The sequence below is a fragment of the Eschscholzia californica genome, unplaced genomic scaffold (assembly GCF_041429995.1).
Source record: "Eschscholzia californica isolate CP2 unplaced genomic scaffold, dmEscCali1.0.p SCAF_1, whole genome shotgun sequence".
Taxonomy (NCBI): domain Eukaryota; kingdom Viridiplantae; phylum Streptophyta; class Magnoliopsida; order Ranunculales; family Papaveraceae; genus Eschscholzia; species Eschscholzia californica.
The window spans coordinates 63868736-63892522 of record NW_028238198.1 but is presented as its reverse complement, the minus strand read 5'-3'; the positions used below and the strand labels follow the sequence as shown (position 1 = coordinate 63892522).

Here is a 23787-nt window from a genome sequence, read left to right as displayed (position 1 = left end):
TCGCAACGGACGGCCGGATTTGTCTTTTGGCTTGTCCCAGTCAGCACAAAACATTGTGTTTTGTTATATAGACTAGGTATAGCCCGTGCCCATAGGGCACGGGTACGTTCTTTTATCATATCACAAATCTTGTACAATTATATAACTTAAATTTTTTTTGGCTAGAACACATGAAATTTTTAAAGGATCAAAAACAACTTTGTTTGAAGACCAAAGTCTAGCATACAATCAAATAAAAACATGAACATAACTACGCTTCGCCAATTATTAATAGTCAAATGACATATATGAGTTTATCCGATCATCGTTATTTAAGTTTTCCTTTGACAATTTCAATCTTCACCATATTAGGCTTCACTTCATTGGTTCTCTTTGCATTATCACTATTTTCCAATACCTTGCTTATCCATATCAAACAAGGTCTTTGCATCATTACATTTAGTACTTCTTCAATACATTTCAATCTCTTAAAAATACTTTCAACAAAAAAAAACTCTTAAAAATAAAGAGAGCAATAAGAGGGATGTGACTACATAAAAAAGAACTTAACGAATTATTGAATGAGAAATAATGGAAAAAGTAAAAACAATGAAAAGTTTTACTATGTTAATTTTACAGGAAGTTCTTCACATATTGTTGGAAACTTCAAGAAAATTGTCTTCGCATAAGATTATTCAACATACTATATCTGTAAAAGAATTATCATTTCCATTTGCCATTATATAGAACGAAAGTTAGCAATTAAAAGTTTGTGTTAGAGATTGAAAATCAACATTAGTACCATTTAAATAACAATTCAAGAGAAAAACACCAGAAGAAGTAACACTGAAGTTACATATAATAGAAATGAAAGCAATAACACGGAATCGATCTAAATTATCCCAATTACTTGATACTAATCAATCTCTCAAAACTAATTAGTTTAAGTACAAAAAGATGAAACTATCACTTCATGAAATTAGGGCAAAATCAAAAAAAAGTTTATAATGAAAGCATTAATCTATTCAACCTACAAAGTTTATAAAATACAAGGAACTTAAAAGAAAGAAAAGTGCACTCAAATGAATGTCATTAAGGGTGTTCGTTGGTTCGGTATCCGGTAATTTGGTATCATCCGTTACCAAACTGCTCATGGTTTGGTTAGTATTTTTCAAACCATTACCAAACCGTTCATGGTTTGGTTCGGTAATTAACCAAACCATCATAAGCGGTTTGGATACTACTGGATACCAAACCATCCATAAAACAATTTGTTCTCCATGAAAATTGGCGAATCGAGTTACTTTCTTCATACACTGACGTATAAAATCAAGAAAACACTCTTTAAAAATGAGGAGAAACAATCAAACTAACATAATACGTCGAAAAACATTTGAAACATTAAAGACATGTGCAGGCCACCGACCGAAATATTATGTAGTAGCTAGGAATATTATCGATACATGAATTGTTTTAATATAATATTAGCTAGTAACATTATATTGTAGTGTTGTTATTGTATTTGTATGAAATTATGGAGATATGATATATATATATATATATATATATATATATATATATATATATATATATATATATTTTAGAAAAAATATGTAAATATACAATTATAAATATTAATTGAACTTAACTGGTTCGGTTTGGTTTTAATGGTTCCTAAAAATTACATCCATTTACCGAACCAAACCAGTTGGTTTTTGAAAATCTACAACCATACCAAACCACTCGTTGTTTGGTTTGGTTAGAAAACCGACTGGACCGGTTTGGATCGGTTTGATTTGATTGGTTCGGTCTATTTTTGCACACCCCTAAATGTCATGGTTTCATACCCAAGTCTGGTGTCAAAATCCTTTATCCAAAAACAGAAGTCTTATCAAATCAGAGTAGGGATCGAAGGACAAGAAATCGTAATGGTTGGTCAAGATAATTGTATTTCGAATCATTTCCTCTTGATCTCAAGATTCTCATAACATCCTCAGATACAAACGGAAACCCAACTACTCAGCCATGAGGTAATTTGAGTCAACCACCTCATTATAGCATGTCTGTTGTTAGCTTAAATCATGCTCTTAACGACGTTTGTCGATGTTTGTTAGCTTCAATCATGCTCTACAATGATCTATCATTGAAATCACTACCTTAGCTAATTAATAATAAATTCAAACTTAACAGTATTTAAAAGGGTAAGGTAGTCACAACCTGTAATGAGACATGCTAACACTAAGAGCCTGCTTGCATCAAACCAATGGAGTGTGACATCAATTCCAAAAGGTTGAGCGACACATTAAACTCTTCCAAGACTTGCAGTCCTGCAATTGAATAAGGAACAACCAACCAATAGGATATCCATATAAAACATAGTTCCAAAAAGAAGTTGCATCTTCAACACTACGCAACCGAAACACATGATATGTTATTATGCTATTTTTTTTATGAGATGTTATTATGCTACTTAGCACCTTCAAGTCTGAGTTTTTTACTCAACTTTTCCAAAATATATTATAACATTGAAACCAAATCTGCGCGAGCTGGACTTAAAATCTAGGACTAACATGAGAAATGGGTTTGATTTCTTTAAACATAACGTAGTTTTGGAATGCAACAAATTTGATGAAAATCTAATCAAGTCAATTAGCCAATTTTGATGAAAAAAATGAGAGACGTAAGTTTATAAAATTAAATTATGAAACTCACCCGAATTTTGTTTTGATACTCAGATATAGATTTTACCATACCAAATTCGACAATAATAAGAATCTTAAATTGATGAAACGCCCATTGCGTATGAATAACAAAGATTAAAGCATGAATATACAATCAAACATCCAAAAAGATATTATAGAGACCTTTTATCAAACAGTTAAGGTACCAAAACGGACATACAATTGGATGATTGATGGCTTTTCTTCTAATTTTACCTTGCAAGTAGTGTAGTGAATAATTGCAGTAGTAACTCTAAACGTTAGTAAAAAAGAAATACAATTGGAAAATATCAATGGGACATTGAAATTGGACTATCCATGTGACTTGAGAAAGATGGACAAAATAATAAACCCAAATTCAAATAGAAAAATCATACATAAGAGATGGGTGTAGTGAAGGGTTTCATGCCTGCACAAATTCAATTAACAAGCAAATAGCTGAAGACAATCACATTAGAGAAATCAATTAGACAAAATTCCCAGAAAATATGACGAAAATGAAATCAAACTATTACTCCATAAATTGATCGAAACCTCAATTCCAAAAGCATATGAAAACCTAAATAGAAATAGAAAAGATCATACCTGAAAGATGGGAGTAGTCAAGGGTTCCATGCAGGTAGAGCACTCATAAACTGTTGTGTCGATTAGGGTTATTGAAACGCTATAGAGTACTCATTACTATAGGGTTTCAACGTTTGGGGTTCACTCTTTAGGTTTCTCGATTTAAGGAGAAAGGAAGATAGAGAGGGAGCAATGAAGATGAAGATGGTGGAGAGTGTAACGGTGGGAAATAAGTTGGATCACAGGAAAGTGAGCCAGAGGAAACAGAAACGTTTGACACAATAATGACCCCATAAAAGAAATAATTAATGTCCTTAAAAAGAGAAATAATTATTGGGAGGGAGATTGGGTTTCGTTACTTTCTTGCACTGAGTGGGTGACTAAATTTGTAATTTTTAGGGTGGGTGATAGATCAAAGGGTGGAGATGCAACCGAAAATACAACGAACGATCGGATTTGTCTTTCGACTTGTCCCAGTCAGCACAAAACATTGTGTTTTGTTATATAGATATGTTTTGATTTAAAAGGTGGGTTCATAAGCAACTATGAACTGATAGTGATTTAACTGTACTAAAATTTTATAGTTGTAACGTCAATGATATTGTTGAACAGAGATACTTTTTTATTATATCTATAATCTCTTAAACTCTTTTGTTGCTTTAATGTCTATAATTGATCACAAAAAAATTCTTTTGTTTCTTTAATCAGATGAAAATGACGGCTTAATCTATAGAGAGAGTGGATTGAGAACCAAAAAAGTGGGATCTTAAATTGTAAAGACTGTTATTATTTAAATTTTATTAGACTCTATAATGGTTGTGTAATATTTTTTGTCCACAACCAAATTCTTCAACAGTGGGGTTCAATAATGTTTCCCATGTTTATTTTGTTCACTTGTTTCTTTAAGTTGTTTGAAAATGAATGTGAAATCTGTTCAAACTAATTTTCGTATTTACCGCTCGAATCTTTGCAATAGAAAGTAATTGATTTTTTGTTTCTAGAATATTGATTATTGTCTACTTTGTTCGCAGAATTTCATACTCGCTCTAAGAACATCAAATTATCGACGAGAAAAATATAAATATGTTAATTTTGTGGTTTTGATAATAGGAAATTAACCATTTAATAAAGAAAAAATTGTGATGAAAAGAAAATCTATATGGCAATTTGTGTGTTGATGTCTATGTTTAAACTGCAAATTAAACTGGATCAAATTCCACAAATATAGTTCGTTAGGTCGTAATGGATTCAACCGTATGAACTCGATGGCACCTTTCAAATGACATCTTTCAAATGACACCTTTCAACAACAAAAACAACTTATGACACTGCATTTTTATTGCGATCAACGAAATGTGTGTGTCGTGTCGGAGACACGGGCTATACCTAGTACTATTATATATGTGAGATTATATGATTCAGTTTTTATCATTTTTTTATTTTCCTCGAATGTTAATAAACTATGTCGAATTAATCACGTATATATAGACTTAAGGGTTTGTGACAATACTACTTTTTAACACGTTCTAAGCATAATTGTAGCACGTTTTAAATTTGAAATTTCGAAAGTTTTTCTTAGCAAAATTTTGACATTCTATTTGGTTATTTAACTGAACCAAACTGTTCGGACATAGTTTGGTTCGGTAACTATGAACAGATCGGTTCAGATTGAGATTTACAATAACCAAACTCTTTTGATTGGACTATAGATAAGCTCAAAAAATCGATTATCCAACCGATGTTCACCCCTACAAAATATCTCCAGTTTTATTAGAGGTGGCTAATACGTGGACAACTGTTTTTTTTATATGTACAAATGTTTTTGGACCCGGTGCGAGTCAATTATGCTTGACTTAGTTGACTTAGATTTAATAAGGGGACAACTTAATAAAGTCTTAAATACTAACAGTTACTAACTTGTGGACCATTAACAAAATAATAGTTCAAAATTGAAAACCTAAGTTGTCTTCTTCTCCATCATCTTCTTCATCATCTTCTTCTTCTTCCTTCTTCCTAGTCTTATTCTTATTCTTGTACTGCTACTAAAAGTAAACTATAGTTTCTACCTCTTCCTTTTGTTTTTTTTATCAAACCTTAGATATGAAAGAAGATAAAACTCATCAATCTCCACTTCTCTTATTTTTTAGTAAACTATAGTTTCCACCACTTCTCTTTGTTTTTTAGTGAACTATAGTTTCTACTACTTCCCTTTGTTTATTTTTTATCAAACCCTAGATGGGTTTTAATCAAACCCTACATTGATGAGGTAAAACTCTAACTTTTCTAATTTTATTTTGTATTTTCGTTTGGGTAGTTTGAAAGAATACAAAACGATTTCAAGACAAAAAATCGAAGTGAAGAAGAAATTCCCAGAATTTCGTGGGAAATCTACGAAAACATGTTAGATTTTCGTGGCAAGTTTCCTTCTGTCTTGCCAAATTTTCGTAGGAAATCTCCGAAATTGGCAAGTCAGATTTTTTTTTTTCAAAAACTCAGAAATTAAGATATCTCGTGTTTGTCGATTTTCCACGAAGCACGAGCAACTCTACTTGTTTGTAAAAAAATCTAGGGTTTTGAAATTTTTTATTTCTAAGTTTTAAAAGTTTAACGGGTTTTAAGGTTTTTAAATCTGATCTTTCTGGTTAGGAATATCCTTCAACAATTCTCTTCCCTTTGTTTGATGTCATAATCTTCTCCAAAAAAACTTCTCTCTCTAGAATTTTGGGTTGATGATGAAGATGAAGTAGTAGAAGAGGACCAAACTTACTTAGGGTTTATGAGAAAAGAGGGAGGTATTAAAATAATACATCTAATTCTAAGAGGACTTGAGTGAAAATAATTGAGAGTTGTCCCCTTATAAACTGGTGTCCATATAAAAAAATTACTCCCTCTGTCCCAAAAAGAATGACCTATTTTGAAAACTCAACTTATTAAGGGAACATTATTAATTGGTGTTTGACTTTAAAAAATAACATGATTTTTCCAATTGTATCCTCATTAACTATTATAATTTACAATGAAAAAGTTGAACCTACCTTTAAATAAAGTTGTCATTAAATTTATAGTAATAGGTATTATTGGAAAGAGCAAAAAGTTTCTTTCTTTATTTTTAGAAATAAGACACTAAAATGGGACAGTCCAAAATAGAAATTAGGTCATTCATTTTGGGACTGAGAGAGTAATTATTTTAGTTGTCCACATAAGATAATTGTTCATATAAGAAAAACGGTTGTCCACGTATTGGCCACCTTATTAGAGAAGAGAAGTGTAGGATGGAATATGCCCCTGGAGTCCCACTATGACGTTTGAAGTCGTTATAGGACCCTACCGTACGATAGTTAGTTGGGAAGTGCGCCAAGCCTTTATAATTAAGAGGGCACATTAGGACTTTCAAACGGACTCTCTAATTGGGAGTTTCAGTATTTCATGATACAACTTTCCAACTTCTTTAAAAAAAAAAAAAAAACTTTCCAACTTCACTTTAAATTGTTTCAACAAAAAAAAAACTTCACTTTAAATTATTATTATTAGTTCTTATTAATGGACACTCACTGTGCCAATCACTTTTTAGGCATATAAAACCCTAAAATAGAAAAGCTAGTCTTTCAAGTCTTAACTCTGCAAAATTAAGAAGTAGGGAATGATGACAAGAAGTAAGGTGAAGTCCACAATCAACAACTCAAGAAGTCCATCTTTCTTTAAGGTCTTGATTGCTGCTGATTTTGATGAAAAACTGGTAAAACCAATTACCCTTTTTCAAGTTTTTCTATTTTTATATTTTTGTAGTTTTACCCAAGTTTTAAAATCTTGAATATTTTGACTTGTTTGATATAAATCTTGTAAAATAACTACTAATACTACTTAGTTAATGATCTATTCATTTAGATGTTTAGAGAGGATAGGAACAATTAGGTTATATTTTAGATGTTTTAATTATGTATTAAGTTATTGTGATGATTAAACTGAAATTTTGCTTTTATATCGAATAGCGAATACCACAGAGTTTTATTGAACATTTCGATGAGAATTTACCCGTCGAATCAATCCTTGCATGCCCTAATGGAAGATCATGGACAATACAAGTAAAAAGAATTGGAAAAGACTTGTGGTTCTATGATGGCTGGCAAACCTTTGTGAATGACAATTCGTTAGAATTTGGGGATTTCGTGGTTTTTAAATACTGCAGAAGTTCGAAGTTTAAAGTCAAAATCTATGGGAGAACTGGCTGTGAAAAGGATGTCATTAACTGTGACAAGGAGCTTGTAGTGCCCGAAATTAAGAAACGTAAAGCGGGTAAGTTGGAGATCTTGATTTGAAGTTTGAAGATATGAGATAGTTTTACTTTTGAGGATGACTAATTGTTTTGTTTATTGATCAAGAAAATGGTACAGATGATACAATAGAAATAAATGATGAAGACGACGATGATGATGATCATATAGACAGTAGGCATCGAATGCATTTTGTATCGAAGAGAAGAAAAGTCATTGATGCAGAGAAAAATATAGCATATGAACTGGCTTCAAGTGCAGCTGCTTCTTGTGAAAGGCCACATTTTTTTACAGTCATGTCAGCCTCAAATGTTTCCCACTGTTTCTACCTGGTAAGTGTCTTAACTCGTTTAATTTTCTCGTTTCTAAGCTCCAAATCTCGATAGATTACAGTTTTTGTTTGGTATATTTAGCTATATTACTGTTGTCTAAATGATTCAGAATTCCGAATGCAAGAAACAAGGGGATATAGGTTTTGGGTAAACACTGACTTGACCTTGCATGTTGAATCATGACTTGTACCAAGTTTGTACTAAAATCGAACCTTGATTAGGGGTAAAAGTGATGTGAATTGACTTTGCATGCTCAAGCCAACTCTCGACCAAGTCACACCGATCCAAGCTAAAAGAAGAGACCCATTTGATATATTATAAATAGAAATACAAATTGATCTCCATCATCTTGATTTGATCTCTTGCAGATAGTTCCATTTGACATTGCTAGCAAGTATCTTTCTAGCGTAAGCGAAGATATCATCCTTAATTTTGAAGGCAAAAAATGGACTGTTAGATACTATTACTACAAATTCAAGTCAAGGGCAGCTATTTGTGGCGCAGCATGGATTAAATTTGTACAAGAAAACAACTTGGAAGTGGGAGATGTGTGTTTATTCGAACGTGCTGCTCGAAAGATTAACAGAACATTCGTATTGAATGTTCAAATATTTCGAGTTGTAAATAAGTTGGTTCCACTGAAAAAGGTCACGGTTGGGATGATTAAGAAGAAGCAAGCTGAAAGTTGCACGACTCTATCAGTGAAAAGAAGAATACAACGATACCCAAGTCGAAATCCACAGAATAGAAGCTTAAGGAAAGGCTGAGCTAAAGCAATAATGAAGAAGAAGAAGATAACAATGGGGTTGGTGCATGAGTAATTGAGAGCGAGTTATGTATATACTAAATCTGCCTTTATGTAAGTTCTCTGTATCAACGTTTTTGCGAAAGTTTTGTTTGTCAAATGACAAGGCCAGAAACCATGGGAGACTATAATTGCTTCTTTGTTTTGCCAACAAATGAACTTCGATCTTTTTTCTTTAGAGGATAATGAAGTTAATAAAAAAAGGGAAAGTGATGTTTGAGAGAGAGAGAGAGGGAGAGATTGGAGACGTCAGAATGACAAGGAAACTGGTCGGTCATATTCCTTCAACCATCATGTAGATCAAGCAAAAATCAGTAACACACTAAATTCCACCAAGAAAGAACAAAATATATTAGAGGTGTCCGAATATCCGAAGAAGTTGGCTCAACCAGAGCCTCATTACAATAGAGCTAGCTCAAGAACATGCTAACTAGTCTTAAAGGATAAGGTAAACGTCAAGAAATTTACATAGAAGTTGGCTCAACCAGAGCCTCATTACAATAGAGCTACCTCAAGAAGATGCTAACTAGTCTTAAAGGATAAGGTAAACGTCAATAAATTTACATATGAATTGGTAATTGTTGTTCTTGTTTCTTTAGTACCTTTAGTGGTTCCTATACCTGTCATGTTCCTTGGATTATTTACAAGTGGTATTCAAGCTCTTATTTTTGCAACTTTAGCCGCGGTTTATATAGGTGAATCCATGGGATTACTAGTGATGGGCTTAGCGGAAGGCTTGATCTTCGTATATTAACTACCTTAAATCAAAGTCGTGCCTGAGATTTTAGGAGCCAGTGTCAAGTTCTAATATGGGCCCTTCATACAACAATTCGTAAAATATAAATATTCTTTTATTTTTTTTTTCAATATAAATGTGGTAAATAATGAAGAACTTCGAATTATTTAACTATAAAAAGAAGATAAATGTCTTTAATTCACATATATATTCACTTTTGTTGTTGAAGAATGAAGAAAGAAGTCTTCTGAATTAAGCAAAAGATCAACTAGGGTTTAGTTATACTAAGTTTCTGTATTCAAATCGGTTCGAATTATTCACCTTCGATATACTGGAATCAGCAAAATTTAGAATCTAATAGAGCTACTAATAATTCAACTTGAACAAATCTATCAATTTCAACATCATGCATAGTTTCAAATATCCTCTTTTAGATTCAAACTCTGATTATCAAAATTGAAGAAAACAAAAAATTTCAGTGAAATTTTTTGGCTGATTTACTCTCAAGATCTAACTTACAGCTCAAATTTCATATGCTAATATTTAAACCTAAAATATAAATAATGAAAGTGACTATGATTTATGATTGTGACTTGTGAGTTGGTGAGTCAGTGTAATTCTCAAAAACTGGAATGAATATCTTAATGGATCCGATATCCAATATGAAATCTTTGCCTGTTTTTGGTTGTGCCTCTTTTCAATTGTTTCACTTCTACTCTTGTGATCTTACCGTTAGTAGTAGGATTTGAATAAAATCTAAAAACTACTTCTATTGAGCTAAAGAGACTTTCACAACACAAATTACTTTAGTCCCACATCTCTCCAAGAGAAAAACAAACTTGTGTTTATAAGGATAAAGTTGGGTGTAAAGGGGTGTGGCCCTTGGGGTTACAATAGTGCTCTCCGGAGGAGAGACCCATCACTTTTTAGAGGCACCCTCACCTTAGGCACACTTTAATTTATACCATTCACACCTTCGCGACCCGACCCGACCCGGAACCCGGACCCGGACTCGGATTGTTCTAAATATGACTTCTGGAAAAACTATGACTTTGAATGATGTGCTTCACGTTCCTGAAATTAGGAAAAACTTAATCTCTGTTTCGGTACTAAACAAGAAAGGGTTTAAAATTGTGATTGAAAGTGACGAGGTCATTCTGTCCAAAGGGGGGGGTCTATGTGGGGAAAGGGTATTGTACTGAGAGTCTATTTAAGTTAAATGTTGTTTCTGATTCTGAATTAAATAAAGAATTTTCTTCTGCTTACTCGATTGTGCATAATCCTACTAGTAATTCAGATGTCTGGCATGGTAGGTTAGGACACCTTAGTGTCTCCACTTTAGAACGACTTAGGAAACAAGGATACATTCCTACAAATAAACAACAAAAAGAAGACAAATGTGAAATTTGTGTAGAAACAAAACTTAAAAAGAAACCTTTTAAAACCGTAGAAAGAACAACTAATGAACCGCTAGAATTAGTTCACTCTGATCTAGGAGACCTAAAAGCAACTCCTTCGAGAGGAGGCAAACGCTTCTACATAACTTTTATTGACGATCACTCTAGATTTTGTAACATCTACCTTCTAAATAGCAAAGATGAAGCCTTAGAAAGTTTTAAAACCTACAAACTAGAAGTAGAAAATCAACTAAATAAAAAGATAAAAATCCTTAGATCAGATAGAGGGGGAGAATACGTAGGAGATCTCTTCACTCAATTCTGTAGGAATCACGGCATAATACATCAAACAACTGCTCCTTACTCACCTCAATCCAATGGGGTAGCAGAAAGGAAAAACAGAACACTAAAAGAAATGATGAACTCTATGCTAGTAAGCTCAGGGTTACCTTTTAACTTGTGGGGAGAGGCTATTCTGTCTGCCTGTTATGTGCTTAACAGAGTACCCTCTAAAACACAAGATAAAACTCCATATGAACTATGGAAGGGTAGAAAGCCTAGCTTTAAACACTTAAAAGTGTGGGGGTGTCTGGCAAAGGTGGCAATACCTTTACCTAAAAGATCTAAGATAGGCCCAAAAACTATTGATTATGTATTCATAGGGTATGCACAGAACAGTAGTGCCTATCGTTTTCTAGTGATAAATTCTTCCGTCGACAGCATAAACTCAAACACGATTCTAGAATCAAGAGATGCTGAGTTTTTTGAAAACACTTTCCCTAGAAAGAGTGAGACTCTTAAAAGGAAAGATCCTGAGTCTAGTCGACCTTCTACTAGCTCAGATACTCAACTCTCAGATGATGAACCTAGAAGGAGTAAGAGAGCTAGGACAGAACACAGTTTCGGTCCTGACTTCCTCACTTACCTGACTGAAGATGAACCCCAAACATACAGTCAGGCAATGACTTCTCCAGATGCACCATTTTGGAAAGAAGCGGTAGTAAGTGAGATGGACTCCATAATACAAAACAACACTTGGAAACTCGTTGATTTACCTCCAGGTTCTAAAACCATAGGAAGTAAATGGATCTTTAAGAGGAAACGAAAACCAGATGGCACTGTAGAAAAATACAAAGCTAGGTTAGTAGCCAAAGGGTTCAGACAGAAAGAAGGACGTGACTTTTTTGACACCTATTCTCCTGTCACAAGGATCACTTCGATTAGAATTCTAATAGCAATCGCAGCAATTTACAACCTAGAGATACATCAAATGGATGTAAAAACTGCCTTTCTAAATGGTGAATTAGAAGAAGAGATCTACATGGACCAACCAGAAGGGTTTGAGGTCAAGGGGCTAGAGAACAAAGTCTGCAAACTCATTAAATCCCTATATGGTCTTAAACAAGCACCAAAACAATGGCATGAAAAATTTGATCAAATAGTATTGGAGAATGGGTTCAAGATTAATGAGTCAGATAAATGTGTGTACACTAAATGTGAAAATGGGTGTTATGTGATTATATGTCTATATGTAGATGACATGTTAATCCTAGGCACTTCCTTAGAGATAATAAACCAAACCAAGGAACTTCTGATTAAAAACTTTGAAATGAAAGACCTAGGACAAGCAGATGTAATTCTAGGGATAAAAGTAATAAGAAAACCTGAAGGGATTATCTTGAGTCAAACACACTATATCGAGTCTGTACTAAGGAAGTTTAATCAATTTGACTCCTCACCTGCAAGAGTACCCTTTGACCATTCCTTAGTCTTAAAGAAGAACAAGGGTGAGGCAGTATCCCAACTAGAGTACTCTAGGGTGATAGGAAGTCTTATGTACATAATGAACTGCACCAGACCAGACATTGCTTACGCGGTAAGCAGACTGAGCAGGTACACATGTAATCCTGGATAGACCCACTGGGATGCACTAATTAAGGTACTCAGATACCTTAAATACACATTATCACACAGTTTACATTATTCACGGTATCCTGCGGTTCTAGAAGGATACACAGATGCAAACTGGATTTCAGACTCTGAAGAATCCAAATCCACGAGTGGGTTTGTTTTTACATTAGGAGGGGCTGCAGTTGCTTGGAAATCATCCAAGCAAACCTGCATAGCAAGGTCAACTATGGAATCAGAATTCATCGCACTTGATAAAGCCGCTGAAGAAGCTGAATGGATACGAAGCTTCTTGGATGATATTCCAATTTGGCCTAAACCAATGCCTTCAATTCTGATTCACTGTGACTCCACGGCTGCAATAGCTAAAGCTAAAAACAACATCTACAACGGAAAGTCTAGACATATTCGCCGCAGGCATAACTCGATTAAGCAATTGTTGGCTAATGGAGTAATTTCCATAGATTTTGTGAGATCTAAGGAAAACTTGGCAGATCCTTTGACGAAAGGATTATCAAGAGATGTTGTAAATGTAACGTCGAGGGGGATGGGGCTAAAGCCCATATCAGAGTAAATCATTTATGACGGATACCCAACCTTGGAATTGGAGATCCCATGACCTTGGTTCAATGGGACAACTAAGTTGTAAATGAGAGCTTATAAACACTCAAGGGAGAAATCTCCTACCCATCCCTATGACAAAGCGAGTGTACCTGTTCAATGTGGGGGATGAGATCTATAGCTTGGGTATACCAAGTGGGGTGGAACAGGACACCCTTGATGGACTCACCTATATGAGTGTGGAAGTGGGGCCGCTTCCTATGAGAATTGGGCTATTCTCTAGAGCGCTCATGAATACTAGGATATGCTCATGGCCGATAACGAGCACAACCGAATGATCTTGACAGAAATCAGAGGACTTGTGTGTGAGGTTTTTTGACCGAGTCTACATAACAGAAGTTCAGTTCAAGAACATTATGTTCACTGAACGACTGGTAGTCCCAACTAACCATCACAAAGCAAAGGTTCAAGTCATAAACGACACCTTCGCTGATACACAAAGCCTCGCACTCTTCTCTTCCAATCAGCTCTTCTAATTTTATTCATGTGGGGGATTGTTAGTAGTAGGATTTGAATAAAATCTAAAAACTACTTCTATTGAGCTAAAGAGACTTTCACAACACAAATTACTTTAGTCCCACATCTCTCCAAGAGAAAAACAAACTTGTGTTTATAAGGATAAAGTTGGGTGTAAAGGGGTGTGGCCCTTGGGGTTACAATAGTGCTCTCCGGAGGAGAGACCCATCACTTTTTAGAGGCACCCTCACCTTAGGCACACTTTAATTTATACCATTCACACCTTCGCGGGTCGGGTCACCGACCCGACCCGACCCGGAACCCGGGACCCGGAACCCGGAACCCGGACCCGGACTCGGAACCCGGACCCGGACCCGGATCCGGACCCGGACCCGGACCCGGACCAGGACCCGGACCCGGACCCGGACTCGGACTCGGACTCGGACTCGGACTTGGTCTCGGTCTAGGTCTAGGTCTAAGTCTAGGTCTCGGTCTCGGTCTCGGTCTAGGTCTAGGTCTCGGTCTCGGTCTTGGTCTAGGTCTAGGTCTTGGTCTTGGTCTACCAGAGAAATGCCCTAATTTTTTCTCTGACTTTTTTCCTCCCTTACTGGCTAGTGGAAAGAGTCCACTACTGACTTGTTCTTCCACTACTGGCTAGTGGAAAGAGTCCACTTCCTTAAGTTTCTCAGTCCTATTCTTCCTCTACTGGCTATTTTTTCTCCACCGTTGGATCAAAACTACCCAAGTCTTATGATCTAAATTCGTACTCTATAAATAGGGATAAACTCCCAGAAGGAAAGACACAGAAAGATTTATTTCGTCTTCTATCTCTCTCTCTCTCAGTTCTCTGTTTACTTCTCTGTTTCGAATTCTGTCAAGATCAGTAGATCGAAATTGAAGTTTGCTTCTTCAATTTTGATAAGGAATAGTTGAATCCTAGGGGACTACGTTCACAGACTGCAAAGCAATACCTAATTCTACGGTAGCAGGGGCGTTTAAAGTCTTCAGGAAAGCGAGTCCAACTTGTGCCTCTGTTCCACCTTTACTTTACTACGGTTTATTGCAGGTTCATTCTTTCTGGTTGGTTCGATTAACACTAGAATTTCAGCACTGCAAAAGATAAGTCACTTATTTACTTTTCTGTTTATTGCTCATTACTAATTTCCTTTTCCAATTCGATTTTTAATACTATTTTAATAACACTTACCACCACCTAATTGATTGGATTAGATCTGAATTATGCCTTGAGGTCTGAATGGACTCGAAGTGATTATCAAATATAGTGTGGACTGGATTGGATCCTTTCATAACTTAATTGGTAGTCGAAACCTGTATTCCATAAGAATGTATTAAGACCACACTTTGTCATTAGTTAGAGATGCCCTTGGTTGTAGTTTATTGTGAGTATCATATGTATTCAAAGAAAATTATTTGCTTTCATAAATTAAATGAACCTTCTTCTTTTATATTACCACTTATATAGTTATATGTCACCAAGCATTATAATATTTTAGTATCTCTTGCATTCTTATAAATGTATGATATTCTTGTTTGTACCACTGAAAGTTGGCGACTTTCATTAATGTTGTTGTCCAGTGAAACGATTTGTATTTGCTTTATTAATTTTCAGCTAAAATAGTTATCTGGAAAGCATTAGAAAGACTTCTAAACCTGTATGAAAACGTAGAGTTATGTGACTTGGGTCAAGTATCCTGTGAAACACAATCAATCCTTTATTGATAAAATTCTTTATTACTTGCGAAATGAAATTTATCTGCAATATTATTATCATCCATCACTTTGTTACTGTAACAATGTGTTCTTTCTTTACTTGGTGTGTAATAACCACTTGCTTGGAAGTTGTCTTCTGTTCGTTTTGTTTGGATTGTCAAAACAATGTGTATAACTAGAAAATAAAACATTTTAAAATAAAATAAAATAAAACCTTCCACAAAAAAAAAAAGAAACTAGAAAAAAAAAACATTTTATGCAAGGAAAATTGGCGCCGAGGTGCCATTAAGTCGCAGTCGGCACCCGGCAGATGCGCCTAGCGACGGGACCCAACTCGTTTTCCAAAACGAGTTAGCCGGCGCCTAGCAAGTAGACTGGGCCAAGTCGAGTTAGGCGCCACCTAACTCGGTTAGGGAAGACCATAGTTTTGGGACAATTACTGAAACCCCTACCTTTTCATAATACACATTAGTGAAACATCCACCTTTTATTTATCATAATACACATTAGTGAAACATCCACCTTTTATTTATAATTACTTGGTGATTTCCGTCAGATTAAACGGAGTGGTGCCCATTGGTTAAACAAGCCCAGCCTTTCTGAAACCAAAAAACTGGGCGCCTTCGAGCAAAAACGTGGGGCGCAAATGACCTACGGTAGTCTACCGGGGGGGGGGGGGGGTTCAGAGGTTTGAATGTCGGTGGATAATCAAGTTAGGGTTACTCAAGTTTGAATCTCGAAGGTGCTCTCTCTATCATCTCCATCCCAGCAAAAAACGAGCAGCAATACCAATTATTCAAACCGAGTTTGAATCTCGAAGGTGCTCTCTCCATCTCTCTTGTAATCAACAGGTGCTCTCTCTCTCTCTTGTAATCAACAGGTGCTCTCTTTCTCTCTCTCTTGTAATCCATTCAAACTACTCAAACCTCCTGAAATTGATGTGTATTATGAGCTAGGGTAAGGTAATTAGTTTGAAATTGATGAGAAATTGAAATTAGGGTTTAATTTTTTTGAACTAGGGTTATCAAATATTCAAATTTGATGTGAACACAAACCAACTGAAATTATGGTTTATGCAAAATTCACATAAAGTTTGTGAAATTGAAATTAGGGTTTTTTGGTGGGAAATTTGTTGGTATCCGTGTACCGTTTTTTGGTGGGATCTTGTAAATATCTTTGCCTCGTTAGTCGTTACTGTGAATTAGATAGATAGCTCTACGCACACGTATCTTCACTGTGAATTAGATAGGTAATCTTTCTTCTTCCTCTTCTTCCTCTTCTTCTCTAGTCTCTACTCGATTTTCCCTCTCTAGTTCTTGGCTTACTGTATCTTCACTGTTATTTTCATCTTCTTTAAGTTTCTTTCTCCAATTTTTATAGTTTTTCTAATTTATACTTCATATTTTGTTCACTAATCTATATAAAATTATGATATATGGATCAAGAGTGACTCATAAGTTGGAATGTCTATGTTTATTAACTTTTGTAGTTGAATCTTTGTATGGAAAATCTTTGATTGTTTGTCATGACTTTACTTTTCTAGTTAGAATGCTATTGTTCATATATGTCATTCTTAATTCTTGGGTTCAGGAATTCTTCTATAACTTAAGGGACACAATAAAAGCTTTTTCTATTCTTTTATTAACTGATTTATGTATCGGATTCCACTCGCCCCATGGTTGGGAACTAATGATTGGTTCTATCTCCAAAGATTTTGGGTTTGATCATAACGACCAAATTATATCGGGTCTTGTTTCCACTTTTCCAGTCATTCTAGATACAATTTTGAAATTATATCGGGTCTTGTTCATATATATATATATATGAACAATATCATTCTAACTAGAAAAGTAAAGTCATGACAAACAATCAAAGATTTTCCATACAAAGATTCAACTACAAAAGTTAATAAACATAGACATTCCAACTTATGAGTCACTCTTGATCCATATATCATAATTTTATACATATATATATATATATATATATATATATATATATATATATAGAGTTTGCCGCCCAGTTCCATTTTCCGTTTTTTCCAGCATAGAAATAATGATTCAGTGGACACTCAAAGCTATCCTAATTATTTTCTTCCTTTCATTTCTGTGTTTGTTAAATATAGGGTGGTTTACTTCTTTTTATTTCTTGAATATGTAGTTGACCATAGTAAATGCTATATAACGAATAAGCTCAAAGCAAGCCGCTGTGAATTTACATTGTTATGAAAAAACGTTCTATGTACAACCTCGCATAATGTATTTGATAGAACTGTGAACTGTCCATGCCCTACGTGGCTATCTGCACGGGGTTCACCTAGTTTCTTTAACGTTATGGCTATTTATTTTTCTTCAGGTATATAAATGGCGGGTGTTGTGAGGAAGTTCTTCACTGCATCAATGTTAATGTGGATTGCTCCAATTGCTATTTTATATGGTTTTAACAATAATCTATTACCTGGTGAGATTCTCTCAACATTGTGCCCTAGTTTTCTCTCTTCTGGTTAAAGAGGAGCTTACTAAACTAGCTAAACTAGTTCTTTTATGGATAATCCTTTGTTTGCCAATTTTACGTTTGCTTTTCGAGGATAAAGGAAAACCGATGATCTATGATATAGTGAAAACCACTATTAAGTTACATTAAATACTAAAATTAATTCAAAACTTGATCTTGACTTCTCACAAGTGAACTCCATGTATATAAATTCATTAACATGTCTTGCAGGATTGTGCCAAGTAACCTATTTCCTAAAAGCGTAATCAATGAATTTTTCTGCATTATTGGTCTAATTGATTGCCAAGAGTGAGGTAGTGTTCGTTTTTAGTCAGATCGGAAACCTAACTAGAGGTCTGAATTGACTAGAGTCAGATTCCAGAATGTTTGTTTTTGTCCGACTCACCTAAATGGCTGATGTCGGCTGATTTTGAATTTATTTAAGTGGGACAATTTATATACAAACAAGCCAGATTCAAACAATGGGAAACAAAGAAACACCATTTAGTGATATGTGTTGAAACCGAATGGACCATGGAGGCAAGTGGTCAATATTGAAAGTTGCGGACTTGGTTCAAACTCAGGGATCATTTTAGACTTGGCCGATCTTGAGCCAATCTTCAAACTCAGGGATCATTTTAGACTTGGCCGATCTTGAGCCAATCCCCACTCACAGCTGCTTACATCTAGAATTGTTTTGCTTTCCAATGCACTTCTATAAAATCAGAAATGTTTCTATTTGTATTGAGTTGCAGGATAGAGCTACTAGTACAAATTATCAGAAAACAACTTGTATGTATATTCTGGTCTCCTCTTACAGGATTAAGTCAGTTGTCTTCATCATCGCAAACAATTGTGAGTGGATTACTTGCTGTTGTCTCTGTCAATATCGTCATTGGGTTCTACATATGGATGGCAATGAAAGAACCGATACATAAATACGAGCCTGATCCTTCATTTCTGGCTGAAGCCAAAGCCAGTATCAAACAACCGGTATCAGGGGAAAGCGAAAATTCGCAGGAAGCTCGCGAGAAACACGAGTAGAAGAATACGTTGTACCAGGTTAGCATCTCTGATTACTAGTTAGTCTGTTTTTTTATTTCGAGATTGGACGAAGGTCCAGGTCCTGAGACAGTCTGGACTAAACCCATGGCTAAAAAAGTAATCAGGTCATTGTGTTAGGAGTAGAGATTTCAATATGTAAAATGCTCAGACAATGTTAAATTTTGTATGCTAAATGAATATCAACCAAATATGGCGAAGTTTTTGGTCATTTTGTTTATAGTGACTGGTACAGAGGAGCACTTTTTAGTATTTGGAGGACATTTTTTAAGGAAGAGAGTAGTTTTAGGTAAGGAGTTTTTTTTTTTGGGAAATGATAGATTGGGGTGAGAAAAATATTATAATAACGAAAAAAAATCTATATTCTTTTGAATTGACTAAAAGTTGTCAGAATATTACGACTAATGAGGCGTAAAGTGTAAAATAATATGACTAATTGCTATTAAGGTCGTTTTCTATTTTTTACATTCCTAAAATGCCCTTATTTGTTTAAAGTAGTTTCTCTCAACATACCAAAATTTTTTAGGTTTTCCTTTTCTTCTTCTTCGACAAAGTAGAGACAGAGAAGAAAACATCAATCACCATCATATCATCATCTTCACACAGAGATAGAACACGACACAAAGGCATCATCATCTTTGTTCTGATCTTCTTCTTCGTCGTCACCATCTTCCTCCAGATCCTCTCCGCCATCATCATCTTCATATAGATCTTATCAAGAACAACTTTCAAAGTTGTATGGGAAGAAAGCATCAATCGACACAAATAGAAACCTTATATAAATTCATAATAACCTTAACCCTTAACCCCAATTTTTCAGAGATACAACTCAATTTCTATCTAAACCCTAGCTGTCGTAAGAGGAAGGAGTTCACCATGGGTAGAAGGGAGTTAATCCATCTCTCTGATTAGATGTTGATACTTTTGTTGTTTGGATTTTTCCAAAATGAACAACACTTCTGCACTTGATTCAACAATGGTGTTTATTTTTCTACCAAGATTGAAAAAAGCCGAGAAAATAATGGGTACTGATGCATTTTCAGAGATAAACAGAGGAAAAAAGTTGAAATAGATTGAAAACAGACAAGGAAATGGGATAATAATGGGTACTGATGCATTATCATATTATTAGCTTCTAAACCTAATGTATAAATTTCATTTACGAACTTAGTGCAGTTCCCAAGATAATACTGCAGAAGGATGCTATGGTTTGCACCTTAAAGTAACAAGTAGATGAAATTTAATTTTCACTGTATAAGAACTTGAGTGTTACTAGAATTGGTTTTGCTGTTGATAAATGCAGGACGTTAATTATAGAGAAGGGTGTTCACTGTTCACAAAACACCAGGTTGCAGCTAGGTTGAGGTGGATAACATAGTACATGAATTTGCAGCTGGTGATACTTCACATCCACGAGTTGTACAGATCAATGCATTTTTAGATAAGATTGCTAAGGAATTAAGGGTGGCTGGCATGAAGCTGATATGTCTCATGTGTTCCATGACATAGAAGAAGAAAAGGAGAATGCAGTGAGATATCATAGTGAAAGAATTGTTGTTGCATTTGGACTAATGAATACACGGCCAGGGAAGCCAATATATACTACTATATTAAGCATATGTTGGTATACCATCATTTTCACCTACTATATGTGCGGCGGTAAGGGGCGGAGCCAGGATAAGCAGATTGTGGGTGGTGACTGGTGAGGTATCTAATTTATGATGGCCAAGAAAACTACTTAAATCTATCATGTTGTGTAAAATGTCCCGTATCATAACAATTTGTAGTATACTAGTATGTGAATGGTAGGAGTAATAACCAGTTATCATTTCCTCTGCATATATATATATATATATATATATATATATAGGTAAATCCAAAAGACGGTGAAGAAAACAACTACTTTCATTTAGTTTTGGCTTCTTCAAGTGATATTATGGGCGGGATACTATTGAAACTAGCAGGAGGTTTCTTTGTTCTAGTGTTTGGGATTGTTTTGGCGGCTTCGACTATATGTGCTGCTAGGATCTTAGAAATGTCTACTCCTACTTCACCAAGTTCTTATTATTTTCTCTCATTTTCTTTATCTTCGGAAAGGGTCATAGAAAACGTCGGTATCAATTTGAATTGAACATTTCTCGTTTTTATGTACTCATCTCTAGATGATTAATCCAAGGCATTTTCAATCTAAGAGATAGACAAAAGAGGAAAGTGTAAACCTGCAAGAGTTCTCTCGTTTCTTCGATCTATTTTGACTATGTATAGTTGTATTTTCTTTGTTAGCTTCAAATTGCAAAAATTGTCACTATTTGATTATGAATTTGGTTTCTCCTATTTCTTGTACATGTTGTTCTGCCTCATATTAGGCCTCGAGATTCCAACAGTTGGGTCATCTATATTTATTTTTTATGACTCCCAAGATTCTTTTGCAAACACATATTTGCAAGACTTGTTTGCGAACACATGTGCGCAGAACTTATTTGCAAACAGTTGTTTGAAAAACTTACTTGCAAACACTTGTTTGGAAAACAGATTGTTGCAAACGCGTGTTTGCAGAAAAATGTAAAGGAAAAGATGCCGTTTTTTTTTTCTAGTTTTTTTTTTTTGAAAAAACGTATTGAAAGTGGATCTTGTTAGAAAGCTAATGAAAAATCATTTCTAGATATATAATTTTTATAGGAATCCGACATCTAGAACAAAAGTTATCGATTTAAATTTTAAAGAAAAATAAAAGAATTTAGTTACACAAAAATACAAAAAAAAAGTATTTTATGTTATAGGATGGTGCGGACCAGCCTTCCGGACTGCTAGTGATACTGTCTGCTTTGGCACACCTGGGCCTCACGGTTTTAAAAGGCCTCACTAGGGAAGGGTGCTTAACCTCTTAAGAGGAGCACCACACTCCTGTCTCCCACCAATGTGGGATTGCTTTACAACACACCCTCCCAAGACCACATCATAGTAGAGCGAATCGTGCTGATAACGTGTTATAGGATGGTGCGGACCAGCCTTCCGGACTGCTAGTGATACTGTCCGCTTTGGCACACCTGGGCCTCACGGTTTTAAAAGGCCTCACTAGGGAAGGGTGCTTAACCTCTTAAGAGGAGCACCACACTCCTGTCTCCCACCAATGTGGGATTGCTTTACAACATTTTAGTATTTGTTATTTTTTGACCTTAATAATAATTTTGAAATGATATGTTTTTTACTTATTTTCTATATTATTTAAATTATCTCTTTTTTTTTGTCCAATGAGATCAGCTACTTTTTAAAAATCGAAATCGAATCCCTACATTTTTCGAACACTCTGTTCCCGTTCTTGTTTTATCTGGTTTTCAATTGTACCTCGTTAAAGGAAGTAAATGAAGTTTGATGAATTTCTTGTTTTATCTGGTTTTCAGTTGTACCTCATTAAAGGAAGTAAATGAAGTTTGATGAATTTTCTTTAATAACCTTCTAGCTTGGATGAGCTTATGGCATAACATTATGTAAAGGCTAATAATACCAATTAGCAGTTTTTTTTGCATGTAGCACGAGTAAGTTTTAACTTTGTAGAAACATAATCATTGAATAGGTAAATTAGAATTAGTTTTACTGTAAAATTATACATAACATTCACAACAAGAGTCAATGTATTTCAACAAATTTCAACTTAATCTATTCGAACTAATGAAAGCTTGTATTGATGAAATGAAGAATTACAACTTATATAGAGAGATAGAGTTTGTTAGAGTTGGTTAGGAAAGTTGTTAGAGTTGGTTAGGCAGTTGTGGAGTCATGATATAGTGTAGCCGACTCTACTTAAGCCTAAACACAACACAACCAAAATTACATTTACACCTCCTATACACCTTCTTTACACCACTCATACACTCTCGACTATTACTCCCCCTCAAGATGAAAGGGACATTGTTGAACTTTCAGCTTGCCTTTTAGACTTTGAAATCTTGGAGAAGCTAAAGACTTGGTGAATACATCAGCAGGTTGATCAAGAGAGGTGATGTAGTGAACCTTGAGACGACCATTGGAAACTAATTCTCGAATGAAATGATAGTCAATGGCAAGGTGCTTCATTTTAGAGTGGAAAATAGGATTAGAAGCAAGAGAGATAGCCAAAATATTGTCACACCAAAGAACAAGTGGATCCTTAAGAAACACATGAAGCTCATGAAGAAGAGTGCATAACTAGACAGACTCAGCAGCACACTGAGCTAAGCTGCGATATTCAGCCTCAGTAGAGGACCTAGAGACACTCTACTGCTTCTTAGCTGACTAAGCCACTGGGTTGGGACCAAGATACAAAATATAACCACCAGTTGATTTACTTGTGGAAAGATCCCCAGCCCACTCAGCATCTGAATAACCAGTTAGAGATGTTGAACCTTTGCTAAAGGTTAATCCATGATGTAAAGTACCTTTGAGATATCTTAGGATTCTCTTGACAGCAGCTCAGGGCCGTGCCTGACAATTCAGGGGCCCAGTGCTAAACTTTAGTCGAGGCCCTTTGTACAAAAATATTTCGTAATCTTTTTTTTACCCAAAGGAACGAAATCTAAATTAAAAAAATAACTACTATATTAAATTGGAGTTCAATGCGAGCTCTATGTATGACCTCTTTATATCGCTAAGCTAAGATTTTTTCATATGTAGGTTCTTTCATTAATAACTTTCCATAAAATGTTGGAAAAAAAAAATCTGGAAGTACAAAATTT

The 23787-nt window shown here is 35.0% G+C and overlaps 2 protein-coding genes across 4 annotated transcripts; both read left to right on the top strand.

Annotated features, from left to right (window-relative positions):
• The first annotated feature begins 6773 nt into the window (after positions 1 to 6773).
• LOC147568177 (B3 domain-containing transcription factor VRN1-like) lies at positions 6774 to 8833 on the top strand. 2 transcript variants are annotated; one of them, XM_086670668.1, is made up of 4 exons: positions 6774 to 6999; positions 7253 to 7556; positions 7643 to 7866; positions 8235 to 8833. In XM_086670668.1, the coding sequence occupies exons 1-4, from the start codon at positions 6904 to 6906 to the stop codon at positions 8631 to 8633; spliced, it is 1023 nt and encodes a 340-aa protein (XP_086526794.1). In that variant the 5' UTR covers positions 6774 to 6903; the 3' UTR covers positions 8634 to 8833. The 2 variants fall into 2 exon arrangements, with proteins under 2 accessions (XP_086526794.1, XP_086526802.1); XM_086670676.1 differs by having other exon boundaries at positions 6817 to 6999; positions 7655 to 7866.
• Positions 8834 to 9995: 1162 nt separating this feature from the next.
• On the top strand, positions 9996 to 21418 carry LOC147568176 (uncharacterized). 2 transcript variants are annotated; one of them, XM_086654604.1, is made up of 6 exons: positions 9996 to 10138; positions 16181 to 16262; positions 16341 to 16400; positions 17876 to 17980; positions 18834 to 19075; positions 20379 to 21418. In XM_086654604.1, exons 4-5 carry the CDS (start codon positions 17884 to 17886, stop codon positions 19055 to 19057), a joined length of 321 nt encoding a protein of 106 aa, XP_086510730.1. In that variant the 5' UTR covers positions 9996 to 10138; positions 16181 to 16262; positions 16341 to 16400; positions 17876 to 17883; the 3' UTR covers positions 19058 to 19075; positions 20379 to 21418. The 2 variants fall into 2 exon arrangements, with proteins under 2 accessions (XP_086510730.1, XP_086510729.1); XM_086654603.1 differs by lacking the exon at positions 16341 to 16400 and having other exon boundaries at positions 16181 to 16288.
• Positions 21419 to 23787: the final 2369 nt, after the last annotated feature.

Bases quoted from the DNA above. Each gene is read 5' to 3' on its own strand.
- LOC147568177 (XM_086670668.1), top strand. From the start codon at position 6,904: ATGATGACAAGAAGTAAGGTGAAGTCCACAATCAACAACTCAAGAAGT. The intron at 7,557-7,642 runs GTAAGTTGGAGA...TTATTGATCAAG, and splicing joins AATTAAGAAACGTAAAGCGG to AAAATGGTACAGATGATACA. The intron at 7,867-8,234 runs GTAAGTGTCTTA...GATCTCTTGCAG, and splicing joins TTTCCCACTGTTTCTACCTG to ATAGTTCCATTTGACATTGC.
- LOC147568176 (XM_086654604.1), top strand. From the start codon at position 17,884: ATGGCGGGTGTTGTGAGGAAGTTCTTCACTGCATCAATGTTAATGTGG. The intron at 17,981-18,833 runs GTGAGATTCTCT...CTCCTCTTACAG, and splicing joins TAACAATAATCTATTACCTG to GATTAAGTCAGTTGTCTTCA.